This window comes from Citrus sinensis, chromosome 5 (genome assembly GCF_022201045.2).
Source record: "Citrus sinensis cultivar Valencia sweet orange chromosome 5, DVS_A1.0, whole genome shotgun sequence".
In the NCBI taxonomy this organism is placed as follows: domain Eukaryota; kingdom Viridiplantae; phylum Streptophyta; class Magnoliopsida; order Sapindales; family Rutaceae; genus Citrus; species Citrus sinensis.
In genome coordinates, this window is record NC_068560.1 from 4,763,892 (window position 1) to 4,782,842 (window position 18,951).

Below are 18,951 nucleotides of genomic sequence, written 5' to 3' on the forward strand. Positions count from 1 at the left end.
TTATTTTTTGTTATTGCCTAGTAGTTTTTTTAGCTAAAATATTAAATATTTAGCAAGCACTTGCTGATATGGTATGGAAATTAGGATTTGTTTTATCCATGATAAAAAATTTATAATATCTTTATTATTTTTGTCTAGATTATTATTTAAATGTTATACTTACAGGCATTATCAATTTTTATTTTAGAATTATAATTTTTTTCATAATAACCTTGGCTTAAAAAACCACAGCAGCCAAACAAAGCCTAAAGTTTTTAAAATTTATTGACGTGTCATTTACAAAAAAAATGTGAAGTCAATGTTGATTTATCGAGCATTTAAAAAGTAAAAGATCACTATAAACTTGTAATAAAAATTAGCTAACTCTGAGTAAAAAATAATTAATTACCTTTTCACATATTTGTTCAACGGATTAGAATCATCTCCTAATCTGAACTCTTCTGACCTTTTATAGATTTTATGTCATTTGTATTTTAGTGTTAGTGTATAGTTAGTATTTTCAACAACTGTCTTTGTACCTAACATTTATTTAAAGAACAATTGTCAACTTCTATTTAAAACTAAAAAAAGAAAAAAAGAACTGATCAGTAAAACGCTCTCAGTATTGTGTGGGTGTTTCTTGTTTGTGACGTATAAAAGAAACATGTAGTCCATGGTGAGAAAAATAGAATTTAAGACATCTTTATATTTATTTGAAATATCGGGCATACCCTTATTTATTCATTGATCTGAACGTTAGAAACGTTTAGATAAAAAAAAAATGTAGTTTGAAGGAGCATCTCTTTTAAAGGTAGGGTTGGTGGCAAAACCAAATAAACTTTTTTAGTCTCACACTTCTTCTAGAATTGAAATTAAGGTGGTCAGTTACTTCTTGAGCAAATCCATGACTTCGTGACATTGATCCTTCTCTTATATATAAATAAACAAAAATTTTTAATTAGATCTTGGGGTTGTGACCAATCTTATGTGGTTGGTAGTGAATTGACACTTCGCCATTAACTTTTTATTCTTAATATTGTGGGTAGAGCATCATTTGATGTGGTCTGCTACTATTTATACCCAAAAGCATAATCAACATGCACTGAATAATTCACAAAAGATAAAAACACGAGAAATTTAACTTGATTCAGTTATAAAGCTAACCCACAAAAGTAAGGGAGAATAATTATTTTACTGATAATTATTATAGTATAAACTTAAGTAATAATATCTCACTTATCAAGTACCGAGTATACCTTGTATTTAAATAATTTTTTTAAGACAAACATTCTCTCACATCTCTCAAATTAATGCAGATTTTAACTGAAAAAAAAATCCCAACTTTTTAAGAGCTCATACTTACATGAACTAAATTTCCCGAACTCTCTATATTCTGGGGTATTTTCTTTAATGGAAATTACTTGATATTTGTAGGAGAACTTTATCATGCATACATTTAATTATCTAAACAAAAAATCTTAACAAATCAGCAACGAATTTCTTCATTTTTGACAAATGCATGCATGCGGCTCTAAGTCTTCCGTCAATTTTTGTGGCTAGAAAATGGCACCACAAATGCTTACGAGCTTTTGACTTTTTAACATTTAAATGTACTCTTCATTTGTGTATATATAGAGGATAAATTTACTTTGCTTCTTTCATCGGAGCTGTCAGTAACGTCAAAAGAAATGAAGCCTCACAATTTTTTGTGCCCAAAGATTGTCTCACTTATTTTTGTTCTTTTAATAAAATTTCAGGGGGTGGCTTTTGCAGCTGAAAATCATGAAATTTTTCTCAAATGTCTCTATCTACAATCTGACACCATTGCTAAAGTGATTTACACCCAAAATAACTCTTCATATTCATCAGTATTGAAGGCCTCAATACAGAATCTTATTTTCTCGTCCCCCCCAAACCCGAAACCTCTATTCATCATCACCCCATTCCACGTGTCCGAAATTCAAGCAGCCATTAAATGCTCCAAAAATAACGGTCTGCAAATTAGAGTACGAAGTGGTGGTCATGATCATGAGGGTCTTTCCTCTATATCTGACGTTCCTTTCATCATTGTTGATTTGGTAAATTTCAGTGAAATCAGTGTTGATGCAGAAGCAAAAACAGCATGGGTTCAATCTGGTGCCAGCCTCGGGGAACTTAATTATAGAATTGCTGAGAAGAGTCAAAATCTGCTTGCCGTTCCGGTAGGAACTTGCCCTGGAGTGGGCGTTGGTGGACATTTTAGTGGCGGCGGCTACGGTGCCTTGTTGCGTAAATACGGTATTGCTGCTGATCACATAGTGGATGCTCACATGATTGACGCCAAAGGTGAGAAATTTTAAAGAGAGTATACAGAAAATTCTGTGGGTCATTATAGTCATAGGATACAATTCTCTTAAGAAGCACCAATCTGATTATTTTATAAAACATAAGCGATATTTGTAATCATTTTATCAAATCATAGAATGTCGAGAAATTATATAATTAGTATAATTTCAAAGTGATCAATAGACATTAATTAATCTACCAAAATATTTTTCTAGCACAATTTCAAAATGATTAATAGACATTAATTAATCTACCAAAATATTTTTCTAGCACAATTTCAAAATGATTAATAGACATAAATTAATCAATCAAATTATTTTTTTATTACAAAAATATCAAGACAATAAATCATATAAATATTAAAAAACAAAAAAACTAATAGGAGGTGGGCAAAGCCCAAAATACAGTTCGTTGAACATAGTCACTACACGTAATTTGTGGTTTGCAAGCCTCCTATTAGTTTTTTGTGATAATCTTTTAACACCCGTCAAAATTTCTTGTAAAACCCCTATCTTTAAAATTAAAAATGTTAATAAATCCAACAACACCGATGTAATTCCAAAACTGCCCTTCATATATTTTTCTACTTTTCTTAATTGTTTTTCTCAAACAAACCCCGTAACCCATCAAAATCATAGATTCTCGTAGCCGCACGAGTTAGATTCACTTCCAGCTCATACCGCCTCTGTATTAGTCTTTCCGGGATCAATGCTTTCATATCCGACCATCACCAATAAACTTTGTCTTTGGAATTGAAAGATAAAAGCGTTGATGCTTTTTTTTTTTTTTTTCTGTGATAAGGAAAGTATCGATGCTTGATTTTGAGGATTATGGCTCTTTGATCTTTTCTCCTGAAGTTCTTGTTAAATTTATAGACTTCGTTGGGAAAATTTTAATAGCAATCGCAGTGAGAAAAAAATTTTATTATCTAAATTGGAAGATGGCCGACTCCTCTCTGTTAATTATGTTTCATCATTTTCTCACTGCTAAGTGCTTCTTCAGAAATTTTCAGATTTTTTTTTTTAATTTAGAAAATCTTTTAAAATTTGAAAATGACCTAAAATTGGTCTAGGCTTCATCTTTCTGAACTGGGCATTTGTTTTTGAACCCATCAAAAAGCAGTTACATAGGATAGACTAGCTTACGATAGCCACCAGCCGCCGGCAGCTCCACACCCTAACCCTTCTTAAGTAAGAAATTGAAATAAAAAAGGAAAAAGAAGAAATGAGTATTCGTCAATTATTTGCATAGCATCATGAAGTAAAGAAGATATGGGCTGTAAAAATTTCTTAATTAAGAAGAAATTATGCGTGAATTGAATTGTATATGCCATTGTCTCCTATTGTAATTTCTATTAAGGTTAAAATTGTAAATTTAATTAGAGGGGTTTTATCAGGAGTTTTGAGGTATGCGTTAAGCTCAAATCAGTTTTCAGCTTTTCAATTACTTTTGCAGGATTTGTACTCACGTGATCAATTAAGGAAAGCTGTTTGAAAATCAATTAAGTTTGTTTGGACACAAACTTCATTTACATATTTGCTGTTTTGATTATTTTCAGGCAGATTTTTGACTAGGGAATCAATGGGAGAAGATCTATTTTGGGCTATTCGTGGGAGTGGAGGATCTAGTTTTGGAATCATTGTTTCATGGAAAATAAAGCTAGTTGCTGTTCCGCCAACTGTGACTGTATTCGCCGTCCCAAGAACCTTGGAACAAAATGCAACAAGACTACTTCACAAATGGCAGTACATTGCAGACAGGGTCCATGAAGATTTGTTTATCTCACCCTTCTTATACAGAGAGAATTCCACTATGGTCTGTTTATTCACATCGTTGTTTCTAGGTGGGGTTGATAGGCTACTTCCATTGATGCAGCAGAGCTTCCCTGAGCTCGGATTAACTAAAGAAGACTGCAGAGAAATGAGCTTCATTGAATCCGTCGTTTACCTTGACGGATTCAAGATTAGAGAGTCAATTAATGCAGATGTATTGATTAATGAGAGATTTGTCAAAAGGTTTTTCATAGGAAAAGCAGACTTTGTAACAGTGCCGATTCCTGTGGAAGCTCTTGAAGGGGCATATGATTTATTTTATGAGGAGGATCCACGAACCTACGGCCTTCTCGTGTTTTTTCCTTACGGTGGAAAAATGAGTGAGATTTCAGAGTCCGAAATTCCATTCCCACATAGAGCAGGCAACATATACACACTTTTGTACTATGCAGAATGGCAAGATGCAACTGATGAAGCGTATCAAAGGCACTTAAATATGGTCAGAAAGTTGTTCAATTATATGACTCCTTATGTTACAAAAAATCCTCGAGCAGCATATATTAATAACAGGGATCTTGACATTGGAACAAACAACAAATTGGGCCACACAAGCGTTCAGGAAGCAAGCGTTTGGGGAAAGAAGTATTTCAAGAACAATTTCTACAGGCTTGTGCAAGTGAAAACTATGGTGGATCCTGAAGATTTCTTCAGAAATGAGCAAAGCATCCCGCCTTTCAACTTGGTGAAAGATGAATTGTGAGCAATAAGCCCAAAGCTTCCCCTGTTAAGACGCTCCAGGTCAGATACATGTCTGTGATTATGTTGTTGCTAAATAGCTTCAGCTTTATATTCCTTTAATGATTTTGTTGTCTTGTTATAATTAATAAAGATTTGCTCGCACCGTCCAGGTTAGCATAAAAAAAAAATAATAATAATAACAATTTCTGCTTTGGGCACGCATTTTATTAATACATACATACTTTGTTGGGCCCGATGCATGTCATTGTACCGTTAGCCCATTTCTACTTTGTCAATATTCAGCGAATTAAATAATTCTTTTTCTCTTCTCTTTGTTTTCGCAAGTCAATTTTAAAGTTTATACTTTAATAAAGCTTCTCTATGATTGCAAGTTGTTGTCAAGTAAAATGTTTCACCTCTTAATAATTTTCATTGTTAATTGGTCATAAAAATAAAAGTAAAACATATATTTATAAACTTGATTGTGTTATAAATTCAGAAATGTACTTATATCTTTAAGTAAACTAGGAAGTACGTAAATAATGTAAAGGGAGAGGAAGAATAATTTTGTGTTGAAATGAGAATCGTTCTCATTTTATTTTATTTTTTGGATGAATTACAAATGAAATTCACGGCTCTATTTATAATGGCCATTGACCAATCAGACGTTGCCACCATTTAAGCGGTATGACATAATTACAAAGCTCTCTTATGTAAGTGACTTCAATAGCTTGCTTGACATCACGTGTGAGCTATTTGATATATTGATACGTAGCAAAGCAAAGTGTTCTTTAGATTAAACTCTGAAAATAATTTGAGGAATGAAGAAAGGCGAAAAGGGACCAAAATCAAACAATAAATTACCTGTACTGTCCATGTAGAACAGTAAGCTTCAAGTAAAGTGTTCTAATTGAGTTCATAAAATGAAAAGTGAAGGATTTGTAAATGACCGGTATTGTCCCAAAGAACACGTTCACTATTTTTTTTTTCCTATCAAAAACATTATTTAAAAATCAAACTTACCAAATAAAGTCAATTTTTATTTATATTGATATGGCTATAAAGTCAACTTTTACTTACATTGGCATGGCTATGTTACATTTAGAACTGAAAAAATTTTAGGTCGCCCGACTACTTGACATGAATATGATATGAGTAAATGGGTACAATAATCAAATTCGACACGATTATTAAATAGGTTGGATCTAGATTGCCACAATTTTTTTCGTGTCGGGTTTAAGTCAAATTTCTTAACCTATTTACTTGATTAAGGACACGATTGTATTTTCTATTCGATTGATTCAGGACACGATTGTATTTTTTATTCTAAATTAATTTGTAAGTTCTCATCATCAAAATGCAAATCTAGACATAATTCTTCTTTTTTTTTGTTTGGGGGGGGGGGGGAGGATGAACATGTATATAATGTTTCATTTATGAGGGTATTATTATAAAGCAATGTTTAACATCCTTACAACAAATCTTACTAATAATTATTTATAAAAAACTAGTTTGATAAATTAATCCTAAAGCAAAATAATAAGATAAAAACTTGGGTAAATTTTATGTTACTTTTAAAACTAATTTGACAAATTATCAATTTTTTGCTTTTTATTAACATTGCCAAGAATATTGTTATAAGGGTATTATTATAAAAGGAAAGAAAAAAATAAGGTTATTTGTGTAATAATCCCAAATAATAATAATAATAATAGTTGTCCTTTAGTATTAATAATAATAATAAATTTAATAATAACATTATAAATAAATAAATAATAGTAATAATTAATGATAATAATGAAATTAAATAACAACTACTCCTACAACAACTACAACAGCAATAATAATAATAATAATAATAATAATAATAATAATAATAATAATAATAATAATAATAATAATAATAATAATAATAATAAAAATAAAAATAAAAAAATAAATAAAAATAAAATTATTGTTAATAAAAGTAATAGTTATAATAATAATAATAATAATAATAATAATTTTTTCCTCTTTTATTTTTTTATTATTATTTTATCTCTCTTCATTTTTTTTTGCCTTTCCTTTTCTTTTTTTTCTTTTTCTTGTTACATTGAATGTACTATACACAACCAACAAGTACCATACACAACCAACAAGAACCATACAATTATGTGGGTCCCACAATTTGTGTAGTTCTTGTGGGTTGTGTATGGTACATTCAATGTAACATAGGGACTCCCTTATTTCTTTCTCCCTCTTCTGCAATTTCTTCGTTACTTCTCCATGTTTAATTCCATCTCCTTCATCAACATCATCATCATCACAAATATCTTCTTCTTCCTCCTATCAATTTCGTTTCTTCTTCTTCACCAACATCAAAATTCCGTTTCATCTTCATCATCATCATCGTCATCACAATTACATCATCTTCATTATTACACCACAATTACATCATCAATCATCATCATCATCAGCAGCAGCAGATCGTGACGAACGGAGCTCAAATCGGAACCGGAGCTGCGTGACTAAGGCAGTTGACGACGCAAGGCAGCAGACGACGACGCGGGGCAGCTGATGACGATGCGACGAAGACAACAGCAACGACGGTGGGCTGCAGCGTGACGAGCGACGGAGAGGAGGGGTGACGAGTTGCTAAAACCGATTGTCATTTTTGGTTTTGGTGCTGCCGGATCAATTTTGGATGCTGCCCAATTCCATTTTCGTGATTTTAATTTGATTTTTCTTTTATATTTTCGTTAATTATTCAGGGCAAAGTAGGATTTTATGATTTAGAACCGGGTATGTTTGTCAGTCACGGGAATGGGATTATGATTCCCATCCCCCCTTTGGGAATCAGAATCCCGGTAATGAATCCCAAAATTATGGAGTCTGCGCGAATTTCATTCCGATTCTAAAATTTTAATTTGTAAGTAAACATGTTAATGAATCCCATTCCAACATTTTCATTCCGATTCATGGTTAGTAAACATGCCATAAATGAAACTTAAGTCAAAATATAAAAATTAAACGAGTATTTATCTAATTTTAGAGATGTATATTTAATTTTTAATGTAGTTACTAACTGTTTATTACAATTTCATTTTAATGCTTTCTTTGTTTAATAAGAATCACCATAAACAGTCTAAATACATGAAGATAATGCTACCTTAAATGTTAAATTAGACAAAGATACACAAAGAGAGATTTACCAAACATATCTTATTAAAATTCTTCTACACTCATGAGCTCTAACAAAATAAAAAATTAATGCCAAACAATTATGCTCTACTAATGATTTTACATATATATCTATTGAACTTACCAACACCACCTTTTGAGAAGTTAGTACATAATATTTAAAAATATTTAAGATGCTTGAAAATGGTGAATACAGTAAGTGTTTTCTTGCTACGATTGCTTGAATATTCAAGGTATATAAACATGTTCAGGGTTCTGCAAAAGGAAAGAAAATATTTACAATAATTATAATAATCAACTAGCCGTTGTCACAAATCCAACATGATTATGCCACTACTCTATTTTGCATCAATTGTGGCATACACAAGATGTTGGAAATCTTTTTGCTATAGCAGTGCAAACTAATATATTTGTTTCTAGTTGTGACTTGTCTTTATCAGCCCCCCTCAAGGTAGGCAGTGACATGCGATGAACGCCTAGCTTGGTTCGAAGCGCGAGAAATTGATGCTTCCCCAAAGGTTTTGTAAGAGTGTTTGCAAATTGAAAATGAGAGGCACATGTTGTGTAAATAACGATTCTTTGGCAATCTTTTCACAAAAAAAATACACGTTGAGCTCAATATGTTTTATTCTAGCGTAGAACATTGGGTTCTTAACATATGGATTGCACTCATATTGTCACAAAGAAGTGTGGGTACTTTTGGAATACATAATCCAATGTCTTTAAGTAGATATGTGAGCCATGTTAATTTAGCGGTGGCAGAAGCCATGTACCTATATTCGGCCTTCGCGCTTGAGTGAGAGTTAGTGTGTTGTTTCTTTGAGCTCCAAGAGATATGATTGCCTTTAAGATAAATGCAAAATCTTGTTATACTTCGTCTTGTTATCAGATATCCAGCCTAATCGGAATCCGAAAAGGCAAAGAGCTTAAGAAAGCTTTGAGGCAAAAATCTGAGGCCAAAGTCAAAGGTATCTTTAAGGTAATGAAGGATTCTTTTCACTCTCTTAAGATTGGCTTTTGCTGGCGCTTGTAAATGTTGAGAAACTTGATTGATAGCGAATGTGATATCTAGCCTTATGTAAGTGAGATACTAAAGACTTCGAACAAGACATCTAAATTCAGTTGCATCTACAAGTTCATTATTATCGGAACACAATACTGATCGTACAACCATTGACATGTTGATAGGAGAACAATCCTGCATCCGTGCCTTGCAAAGAAGGTCTTTAGTGTACTTCGCTTGGGATAGAAAGATGTCATGTGTGAATTGTTGAACTTCAATGCTGAAGAAGTAATATAGATTACCAAGATCTTTTAGAGCAAACGTTTGTGCTGAGATTATTGATGATTGATTAGATTTCCTTCTCATTATTTCATGTAAATAAATTAGTATAAGTATAATAATGGATTGTTATTAGATATAAACAAAAAGTTATTAGATTTGCTACTAGAAAATCCAAGAGAAACTAAGGCATGAGAAAGACACTCGAACCATGCTCTAGATGCCTGTTTCAGGCCATAGAGCAATTTTTGAAGTTTGCAAACATATAATGGATGACGCGGATCGTGAAACCTAGGTGAATGCTCCATGTCGACAGTCTCCTTTAATAGTCTATGAAGAAAAGTGTTGCAAACATCTAACTACAGAAATTACATGGATAAGGTGAATAGTTTTGGCTTTTATAATAGTATTGAAAGTTGCATCAAAGTTGACGTTGGGAACCGGTGTGAATGCATTTGCAACTAATTGAGCTTTGTAGCTATCAATGGTTCCATCCTCTTTGTATTTTGATATGATATACCCACTTCGAATCGATGACATTGACATTGTTATGCCGTGACACAAAGACCCATGTTTGATTTTATGCAATGCTTGAAGCTCTAGCTTGAATCCAAAACTAGATTCTTTAAGGTGGTTTTGAGCATTTTGGGTTCAGTTTGGCTAATATGGATGGTTTGAAGGGCTAACTTAGGATTTTGCTTGAGTTTATTATTGAGAATGTCAAATAAAACGGCATTGAAGGAAGTTTTGAAAGGCAGAATCTGCACTTGTCAAAGGGATGATATGCACTTGTCAAAGACACGATCCGCGCCGAACGGATCGACACATTTCCTTCCGTATTCACATATGTAATCTTTGAAAAAATGTAGCTTTTGCATCTATAAATAACGCTCAGTGTATAATGTTTTATTCAAGAAATGAAAACAAGTTTCTTCATGGTATCAGATCCATGAATACTCTCAAGTTTCTTTAAGTTTCGCTGCTCTGTTTGTAACAAAAACAGAGGAAACCAAATTCTTCCCACAACCATTTTTTCCACCATTTTCTTCCTTAAAATCATTCCTAACATTACAGAAATCCATGCCGATCAAAAAACAAGCCACCCATACGTAAAAAACTTGAGTTTACAAATTTATTAACAATCCCATAAATTTTCCAAGAGAGTGTTCCTTAAAAACCAAGAATACCATCAAACTTCTCAGTTTCCAGTAAGAAAACTATAAAAATTTCGCATTTAAACACAGCCCCACGCGCTCCCACGCGCCACCTGAAATCACGGCCAACAAACACGCGCCAACCACACGCCTCTGTCATCTTTCACGCGCTCTCACGCGCTCCGGAGGTTGAAGAAGACTCCAACCGACATGTCATTTTTCATTTCCAGAGTGCAGCAGTCTTAAAACGACGTGTCGTTTTGTATTACATTACCACCGACATGTCGTTTGTAAATTAGAGACAAAACGACGTGACGTTTAATCTCCAGAAGTGCAGCAGTCATAAAACGACATGTCGTTTCTATTCAATCAGAATCGACATATCGTTTCTTCAAGCAGAGGCCAAACAACTTGTTGTTTTTTGATCTAAAAAGGTTATTTTTTCTTATTTCAATCTAGACGCCAAAAAAATAAAAATAAAAAAAAACAAAAAAAAAGAAAAAAATAGAGAAAACTCCAATTGAATATGCTCATGTGGTCATGCAATCTGTTCAATCTGATGGAGTATTTAATGCTGGAATTATCCTTACTGAGATAAAATACGATGTTTGGTCTCAAATAATGGAGATGCATCTGGCAAAAAGAGAAAAACTCTCATATATTCGTAACAACACAAAGCCATCTGAGGAATCTTCAAAGGAATATGAGAAATGGTATAGTGAGAACTGAAAAGTAAAAAGATAGTTACTCATATCCATGTCTCCGGAGATCATGAAGCGATATTTACGAATTCCTACTGCCTATGAAATCTGGGATGCATTATCAAAAGCCTTCTATGATGGAAGCAATGAATTACAAGTTTTCACTCTAAACTAGAAGGCGTTCTCTATCAAGGAAAATGGACAACCACTCTCTAAATTCTACGGAGAATTGATCGAAATATTTCGACAACTTGATCACCGAGATAAAGTGGTCATGAATGATCCAGAAGATGTTGTAATATATAGAAGGTCTGTTGAAAGATTGAGAGTGCACATTTTTCTTGCTGGGCTAAATGAAGAATTTGATCAAGTCCGTGGAGAAATTCTACGAAAAGATATTATCCCAGACTTAGAAGAATGTTATTCTCTGATCCGAAGAGAAGATGTACGGCAGAGCAAACTAAACAAGAAGGTCGACTCAGAAACGTCTGCTATGATAGCACGGCAGCAGCCTCAAAGGAAGCTTGTTGACAAGTCATCACTCAATTGGACTCATTGTAGGAAAAATGGTCATACGAAAGAACAATGTTTTGAAATCATTGGATATCCTGACTGGTGGGATACTCGAAAGAAGAACAGCAAGCAGGGATTAAAAACTGCAGTAGCTGAATCCACATCCACTACATATCTTAGAAAGGAATCTTCAGTGCAAATCGCAACCTCTGTCAGTCCAGGTAAGACCCTTAAAACTCTTACACCTGTTATTAATAGTACATGGATAATTGATTATGGGGCAACTGATTATATGACTTTTGATTCTCGACAAGTTTCTCAATTGAAACCATCTTCACAAAAACATGGTTCCACTGCAAATGGAACTACAACCTCAGTTATTGGGGAAAGATCTTTACGACTCACAAATGAATTAAATTTAAACTCTGTGTTAATTATTCCATCTTTAGATTATAATCTTTTATCTGTGTCTCAATTAACCACTTACTTATCATGTGTTATAATTTTTTGGCCTGATCATTGTTTATTTAAGGACATCCAAACGAAGCAAACGATTGGTTATGGTATTAGACGAGGCAACTTGTACTAATTGGAGATGACATCAACAAACACTGGAAAGCTAAGCCCCGCACTAATCGCAGATAGTTCTATAAAAAAAAGGAAATCAGAAATTTGGTTATGGCATAGACGTTTAGGGCATGTGTCATTTGGTTACTTAAAAAAATTATTTCCTAGTTTGTTTCTGAAATTTGATGTTTGTAAATTTAAATGTGATGTTTGTGAACTTTCAAAAAGCTATCAAACTACTTTTCCATTGTCCTTAAATAAGGATCCAGTTCCTTTCATGGTAGTACATTCTGATGTATGGGGGCCATCTAAAGTTTCTACAATTGGAGGTGCTCGTTGGTTTGTTACATTTATTGATGATTGTAGCAGAATGACATGGATTTTATGATGAAATCGAAAGACGAAGTAAACTCTTTATTTCAAAGATTTCAGAAGATGGTGACAACTCAATTTCAGACACAAATTCGAGTTCTACATACTGATAATGGAGGTGAGTATATGAGCACAACAATTCAACAGTTTCCGAAATCACAAGGAAATGTCCATCAAACCACTTGTGTGGGGACACCCCAACAAAATGGCGTTGCTGAACGAAAAAACAGACATTTACTAGAAGTTGTTCGAGCATCACTAATCCAAGCCCACATGCCACTATCTTATTGGGGAGAAGCACTGGCATCCGCAGCATACTTGATCAATCGAACACCTTCAAGTTCCCTTGGATTCCAGACTCCTTTCCAGGTTCTGAATGATGCAATTATGTCACCAAATGTGCCGAATTTACCCCCACATGTGTTTGGCTGTGTTGCCTTCGTTCATTTGCCGCAACAACACAAATTATCTCCTCGAGCACTACGTTGTGTGTTTGTAGGGTATGCCTTACATCAAAAGGGATACCGATGCTATCATCCACCATCAAGAAAAATATACATTACCATGAATGTCGTCTTTCAAGGGGAGTATAATGAAGAAGAAATTCATACTCTTACATATCTTCCACCTGAAGAAGATCAATCTTCTATTGAGGTAGTAAACCTTTAAGATACTGGAAAAGAAAATTATGGTGATTCTCAGGCTGAGATAAGTGAAGACACATTTGGGAAGCAAAATAATTCAAACACAACTGCAATCGAGAATGAGTCACATGAAGAAATACCTAACCAATCATCTGCAGAGGATGTTCCTGCCACAAGTCCTAGTCTAATCAGAAGAATTCTTCCCCAGCGTCAAAATAGAGGTATCCCTAAACCCACATATGAGCCTGACCTCTCTAGTAGAGTCAAATACCCTATGAGTCATTTTTTATCTAACCATCGCTTATCAGAATCAAATCAGGCATTTGTAAATCAATTATCTACTGTATCTATTCCTAACAGTGTGCAGGAAGCCTTAAAAGACCCAAAGTGGAAAGCGGTTATGAATGACGAAATGAGATCTCTTTAGAAAAATTAAACATGGGAACTATTTGATCTTCCACTAGGAAAGAAACCAGTGGGTTGCCGATGGATCTACACTATAAAGTACAAAACAGATGGCTCTATTGAACGATACAAAGCAAGGCTCGTAGCTAAGGGTTACACCAAACCTACGGGATAGATTATACCGATACATTTGCACCGGTAGCAAAAATTAATACTATTCGTATCTTATTATCATTAACAGTCAACTTGGATTAGCCAGTGCAATAGTTCGATGTAAAGAATGCTTTCCTGCATAGAGACCTATTTGAAGAAATTTATATGGATCTGCCACTAGGATGCAGTGGACCAGAACGACTCAATTAGAAAGTATGTAAATTGAAGAAATCATTGTACGAGTTGAAGTAATCCCCAAGAGTATGGTTCGGGAAATTCACAAAGGTTATGGTTCTTTTTGGGTATAACCAAAGCAATTCAGATCATACCTTGTTAATTAAAAAATGACAAGGTAAAATCACTGCCCTTATTGTCTATGTGGATGATATGGTAGTTACAGGCAACGATGAGGAAGAAAGAGAGGCTCTTCAGAAGTACTTGTCGAGAGAGTTTGAGATGAAGGACTTAGGAGCCTTAAAATACTTTCTTGGAATTGAGGTTTCTCGATCTAAGGGAGGAATCTTCCTGTCTCAAAGGAAATATGCCTTAGATCTATTGCATGAAATGGGAATGACAGCTTTTCAGCCTATTGACACCCCAATAGGAGAAGGACTGAAGTTTTGTATTACCTCAGACCAAGTTCCAGTAGACAAAGGAAGATATCAAAGGCTGATTGGAAGATTGATGTACTTCTCCCACACAAGGCCAGATCTTGCTTATGCATTGAGTGTTGTAAGTCAGTTTATGCATAATCCTGGAGAAAAACACATGAAAGCAGTAATGCAGATCCTGAGGTACCTGAAGTCAAATCCAGGAAAATGAATCATATTTTCCAAAACTGAAGATTACAACAACATAGAAGTTTATACTGATGCAGATTGGACCGGGTCAGCTAATGATAGACGTTCTACCTCAGGATACTTTACCTTTGTGGGAGGCAACCTTGTCACATGGAGAAGCAAGAAACAACATGTCGTTGCCTGTTCGAGCGTTGAAGCAGAATATCGAGGCATGGCCCTTGGGGTATGTGAAGGGCTATGGATAAGCTTTATCTTAAACGATTTGGGCTATTCATCACAACAACCAATACAACTATACTGTGACAACAAAGCTGCACGAGATATTGCTCATAACCCAGTTCAACACGATCGAACAAAACAAGTCGAGGTAGATAGATTTTTCATCAAGGAGAAATTAGATGAAAAAATCTTAGAACTGTCGAAAATTAGATCAGAAGATCAACTTGCAGATATTTTAACGAAGGCCATTTCAAGCAGAACATTTACAAAATTCCTAGACAAGCTGGGTATGCCAGACATCTATGCACCAGCTTGAGGGGGAGTGTTGAGAATATCAAATAAAACGGCATTGAAGGAAGTTTTCAAAGGGAGAATCCGCACTTGTCAAAGGGATGATCTGCACTTGTCAAAGACACAATCCGCGCCGAATGGATCGACACATTTCCTTCCGTATTCACATATTAATCTTTGAAAAAATGTAGCTTCTACATCTATAAATAACGCTCAGTGTATAATGTTTTATTCAAGAAATGAAAACAAGTTTCTTCATTTATTACATGTAATAATGGGATGAATATTTAGGCTTTATGATTCTGCGACAGTGTTTGGTATTTTGATTTCCACAAATAAGTGGTTGGAAATGTTAGGATAATCTGGTTGTGAATTGTAGCAGAGTTGTTGTTCGCATTTCTGGGCTTATTGTTTGGTTTAGTCAGATGTAATCTATTAGGATTTAAGTCATTGGTAGTCAAAATTTGCATTACATGTGGAGACTCCAAAATATTTATAGTTGCTTCTTAGTTCTGTTGAGTGGCTCAAGTGGTAGAAAAAGCATTTAAATTATCTTCCAAATTGTCTTGCTGCAAATTTGAAATAATTGTAGAAGCAACATTTGAGTTGTTGTCCAAGTTTGCACCCCCGTGAAGCATGAATTGCATATTTGGTGTTGTATTATAATGCCTTTAGAATTATTTGCTTTGATAGCACGTGGATCATTAAAATTTCATAATTGGAGAATTCTTTGAGAGCTACTCGTCTTGTAGAGGGAAAGTAGTTAATGTACTTTATTCCTACACATTAAAAGATTGAGTGAATTTTTTGAAGGGTAAATAATTCTCATAAAAAATAGCATGCCTTGACGTATATTCACGATTAGTATCAGGTTGTAGACAACAATATCCTTTATGGTGGAGACTATAGCTTATGAAAACACATAGGTATGATTTTCTATCAAATTTTGTTTTACTATAAACCCAAAGATAAGGAAAACATCTACAATCTTAGACTTTTAATCGTCTATAGTCTAGTAATTTTTTGAAATAAATTTCATAAAAAGCTTTTATTTTTTAAAGTTGAAAGAGGCATCCTATTAATGATATAAGTAGCAGCAAGAAAAGAATTCGCCTATAATTTGAGTGTCAAAGAAGCATGAAACATCATAATTAAGGCTATCTTATTGATGTGCCCTATATTTTCTCTCTACAACACCAGTTTGCTCCGGAGTGTATGGACATGAAATTTCTCTTGTGATGCTGCAATTTTTAGGATATTTGATAAAGGCTGTAGAATTAAATTCCCCTCCTCCATTGCTTTGAAATAGTGTGATCTTTTTGTCCAATCAATTTTCAACTTTTTTCTAAAACTTCAAGAAGCACCTAAAGAAATCAGATTTTTCTTTTAAGGTATATAACCAACTAAAATGTAAGTAGTCATCTACAAATAATGCATAACAACGAAAATGTTGAGTAGAAGTAATTGGAACTGGTCCTTATAAAATCATAATGCACTTTTTGTAAAGGAAAATTTACTTTATTATTAGATAAATTAAAAAATTTCCTACAACTTTTGCCTAATTGGTAAGAAACACAAATATTAGGCGCTTTAGACCAACTAGGAAAGTCAATGAAATTATTGCATTTTAAAATGATGACTTCAACTCTAATTTTGGTTTTGCTTTTTGGGTGGAGATAGCTATGAAAATGGGGGCTAGAGAAAGAAATATAGAGAAAAAAAGCTATACCTTCAAAATTTTTATTTGATTTGTTTAAATTTTCTATTATATGTAAACTTGTTTGTATAATTGATTGATTAAATTCAATCCTAAATGCTTGATTAACTGCAATATTCATTTGGCCTAAAAGTTAGGCAACTTAAATTTTGTTTGAGTGATTTAGATTAAATTTTATTTGCACATTTTCATTAAGCTAAATTGAAAACTCTAGCTAGCTGTGTTAATGATTTTTAATGGGTATATTCAGTAATTACATTAGAAAATTTTTTTTTTGTTAAGGATATATTTCGTATTAATATGGACATGTAGAGTGAAATTCCAATTTTTAAATTTTAATGATGGGTTTAAAAAGTAAATGGCTTTAGAGAGTATCTTAGTGAGTTCAAATAACCCCACCCAATCACAAAATGTGGAGAAATTATATAATTAGCATAATTTTAAAATGATATATTAGACAGGCAGGATATATCCAAATCTTCTTCTAATATAATCTTTTTTAAGATTTGTTGAGATTTTGAACACATGCCATTTTAATGATTCAATGGATAAGATTTAATTTTCCCTTACTAAATATCAAAAACTCATATTTTAATGGCTAATTAAGAGTTAGACTATTAGCACCCTCCTGTTACCCTCTTAAAACCCCTTTTTTAAATATAACCTATTAAATAATTTGAAATGTCAGATAACTTCTATTGACACCCTCTTTTGTTCCACAAATATCCCTACTTCACTCTTTCCTCCAAACAAACCCCATTCATGATGTCTCTTTTCTTAATTTCTTTAGGAACTTAAAAATTTCTATGTTTCGCTAGTCACTAATGCTAATCGTGCATCTTATTTTAAAAAAAAAGTCAATATGTTTTTGGGATTGATTATTTTATGGCAGTTTTCCTATTATTTAACTTCTCATGGACTTAAAATTCAAAATAAGAAAAAATTAAAATCTAAATGTCTTGAGTACATCTAAAGGCTTACAACAAGTCATGGGTTGTTTTCATCTTCATCTATTTTTATTCATAACATTTTTCTGGGTGTTTTCAACAAATTTTAACTAGGATGTAATTTGAACCGATTCTGTGGTTCTCACCGGATTCAGTTCAGATATGACTCAAACAAATAAATTTATATTTGAGGGGAGCTTGTGCTAAGTTTGGGCTTAGGTGTGTTTTTCTAATGTTAGGGGTAGGTGGTTTAACTAAGGTACCTCAGGTGGTGAGCCAAAGTAACATGTAGGAATTAATTTAGGGAGTAGCTCAGGTGTATAACATAATACTTAGGGCAGCTGAGGTATAGCTCATGGGTCTCACCAACTACATAATGTAAGTGGGGTACGTCAAGTACACTCACACATGAAATACAATCTCGACCACAAATTGAAAATACAACAAAATAAACATAAATACAATGGACGCACAATGTTTATGTAGTTCGGTTTTTGGCTTACATGCACGGAAGCAAGTAATCACAAATTCACCATATAAATGAGAAGTTACATAAGATTTTACATTATACAAGATAAATAAAATAAGGTAGATAGCTCTATAGAGATTTTTGGTGTTTTAAGTAGATTTTTGTTGCAAGAGAAAGGGGGAAAATCTAACTAAAACAATAAATTCATTTTCGGGATGAAGGATACCTCACTTGATCTAGCCAAATCAAATATGCTCATTGGGCAATGGATATATTTCTCATGATTGATAGTTTGGAGACTTTTTTTTACCACATTACTTTTGGCATGGTGTACTCTATATACCAACTCGATTATCAGGTGTACCTGGTGTAGGTCGGGTACCCTCTAGGATTATTTTTAATCATACAATTTTTATCGACACGTGGCACTTCATTATTAATCTTCAATTTCTTTCCCAAACAACATCCCCCTAGTTTATTTATAGTGAAAGCATTTGAGCATAAGAAACTCATAGAAGAATTATGAGTAACACATGGTGATGTTTGGCCGCCCTTCATGGATGGCTGATTAAAGAAGAGGTACCTTACTTACTCACTTTTTGAGTTGGCTACATGGTTTTCCATGTACACAAACCACTTTGTTTTTTAGCCAAATAAGCGGTGGTGTATGGGGTACTCTAGGTGTCATTCTTTCATCAAAAGTTATCCTGCTTTCTCGTGCTC

General features: G+C 33.6%; 2 protein-coding genes across 2 annotated transcripts; both read left to right on the forward strand.

The window, feature by feature from the left end:
• The first annotated feature begins 1,632 nt into the window (after nt 1-1,632).
• On the forward strand, nt 1,633-5,143 carry LOC102613827 (tetrahydroberberine oxidase-like). The gene is made up of 2 exons (XM_025093167.2): nt 1,633-2,304; nt 3,863-5,143. Exons 1-2 carry the CDS (start codon nt 1,668-1,670, stop codon nt 4,834-4,836), a joined length of 1,611 nt encoding a protein of 536 aa, XP_024948935.2. The 5' UTR covers nt 1,633-1,667; the 3' UTR covers nt 4,837-5,143.
• A 9,029-nt stretch (nt 5,144-14,172) lies between these two features.
• LOC127902190 (uncharacterized mitochondrial protein AtMg00810-like) lies at nt 14,173-14,830 on the forward strand. The gene is made up of 2 exons (XM_052441007.1): nt 14,173-14,562; nt 14,663-14,830. The coding sequence occupies exons 1-2, from the start codon at nt 14,173-14,175 to the stop codon at nt 14,828-14,830; spliced, it is 558 nt and encodes a 185-aa protein (XP_052296967.1).
• The last annotated feature ends 4,121 nt before the right edge of the window (nt 14,831-18,951 follow it).

What these genes read in the sequence shown, in the direction of transcription:
- LOC102613827 (XM_025093167.2), top strand. Translation starts at nt 1,668, where the DNA reads ATGAAGCCTCACAATTTTTTGTGCCCAAAGATTGTCTCACTTATTTTT. An exon ending in TCACATGATTGACGCCAAAG is followed by an intron (nt 2,305 to 3,862) that starts GTGAGAAATTTT and finishes GATTATTTTCAG; the next exon opens with GCAGATTTTTGACTAGGGAA.
- LOC127902190 (XM_052441007.1), top strand. Translation starts at nt 14,173, where the DNA reads ATGGTAGTTACAGGCAACGATGAGGAAGAAAGAGAGGCTCTTCAGAAG. An exon ending in GAGAAAAACACATGAAAGCA is followed by an intron (nt 14,563 to 14,662) that starts GTAATGCAGATC and finishes ATACTGATGCAG; the next exon opens with ATTGGACCGGGTCAGCTAAT.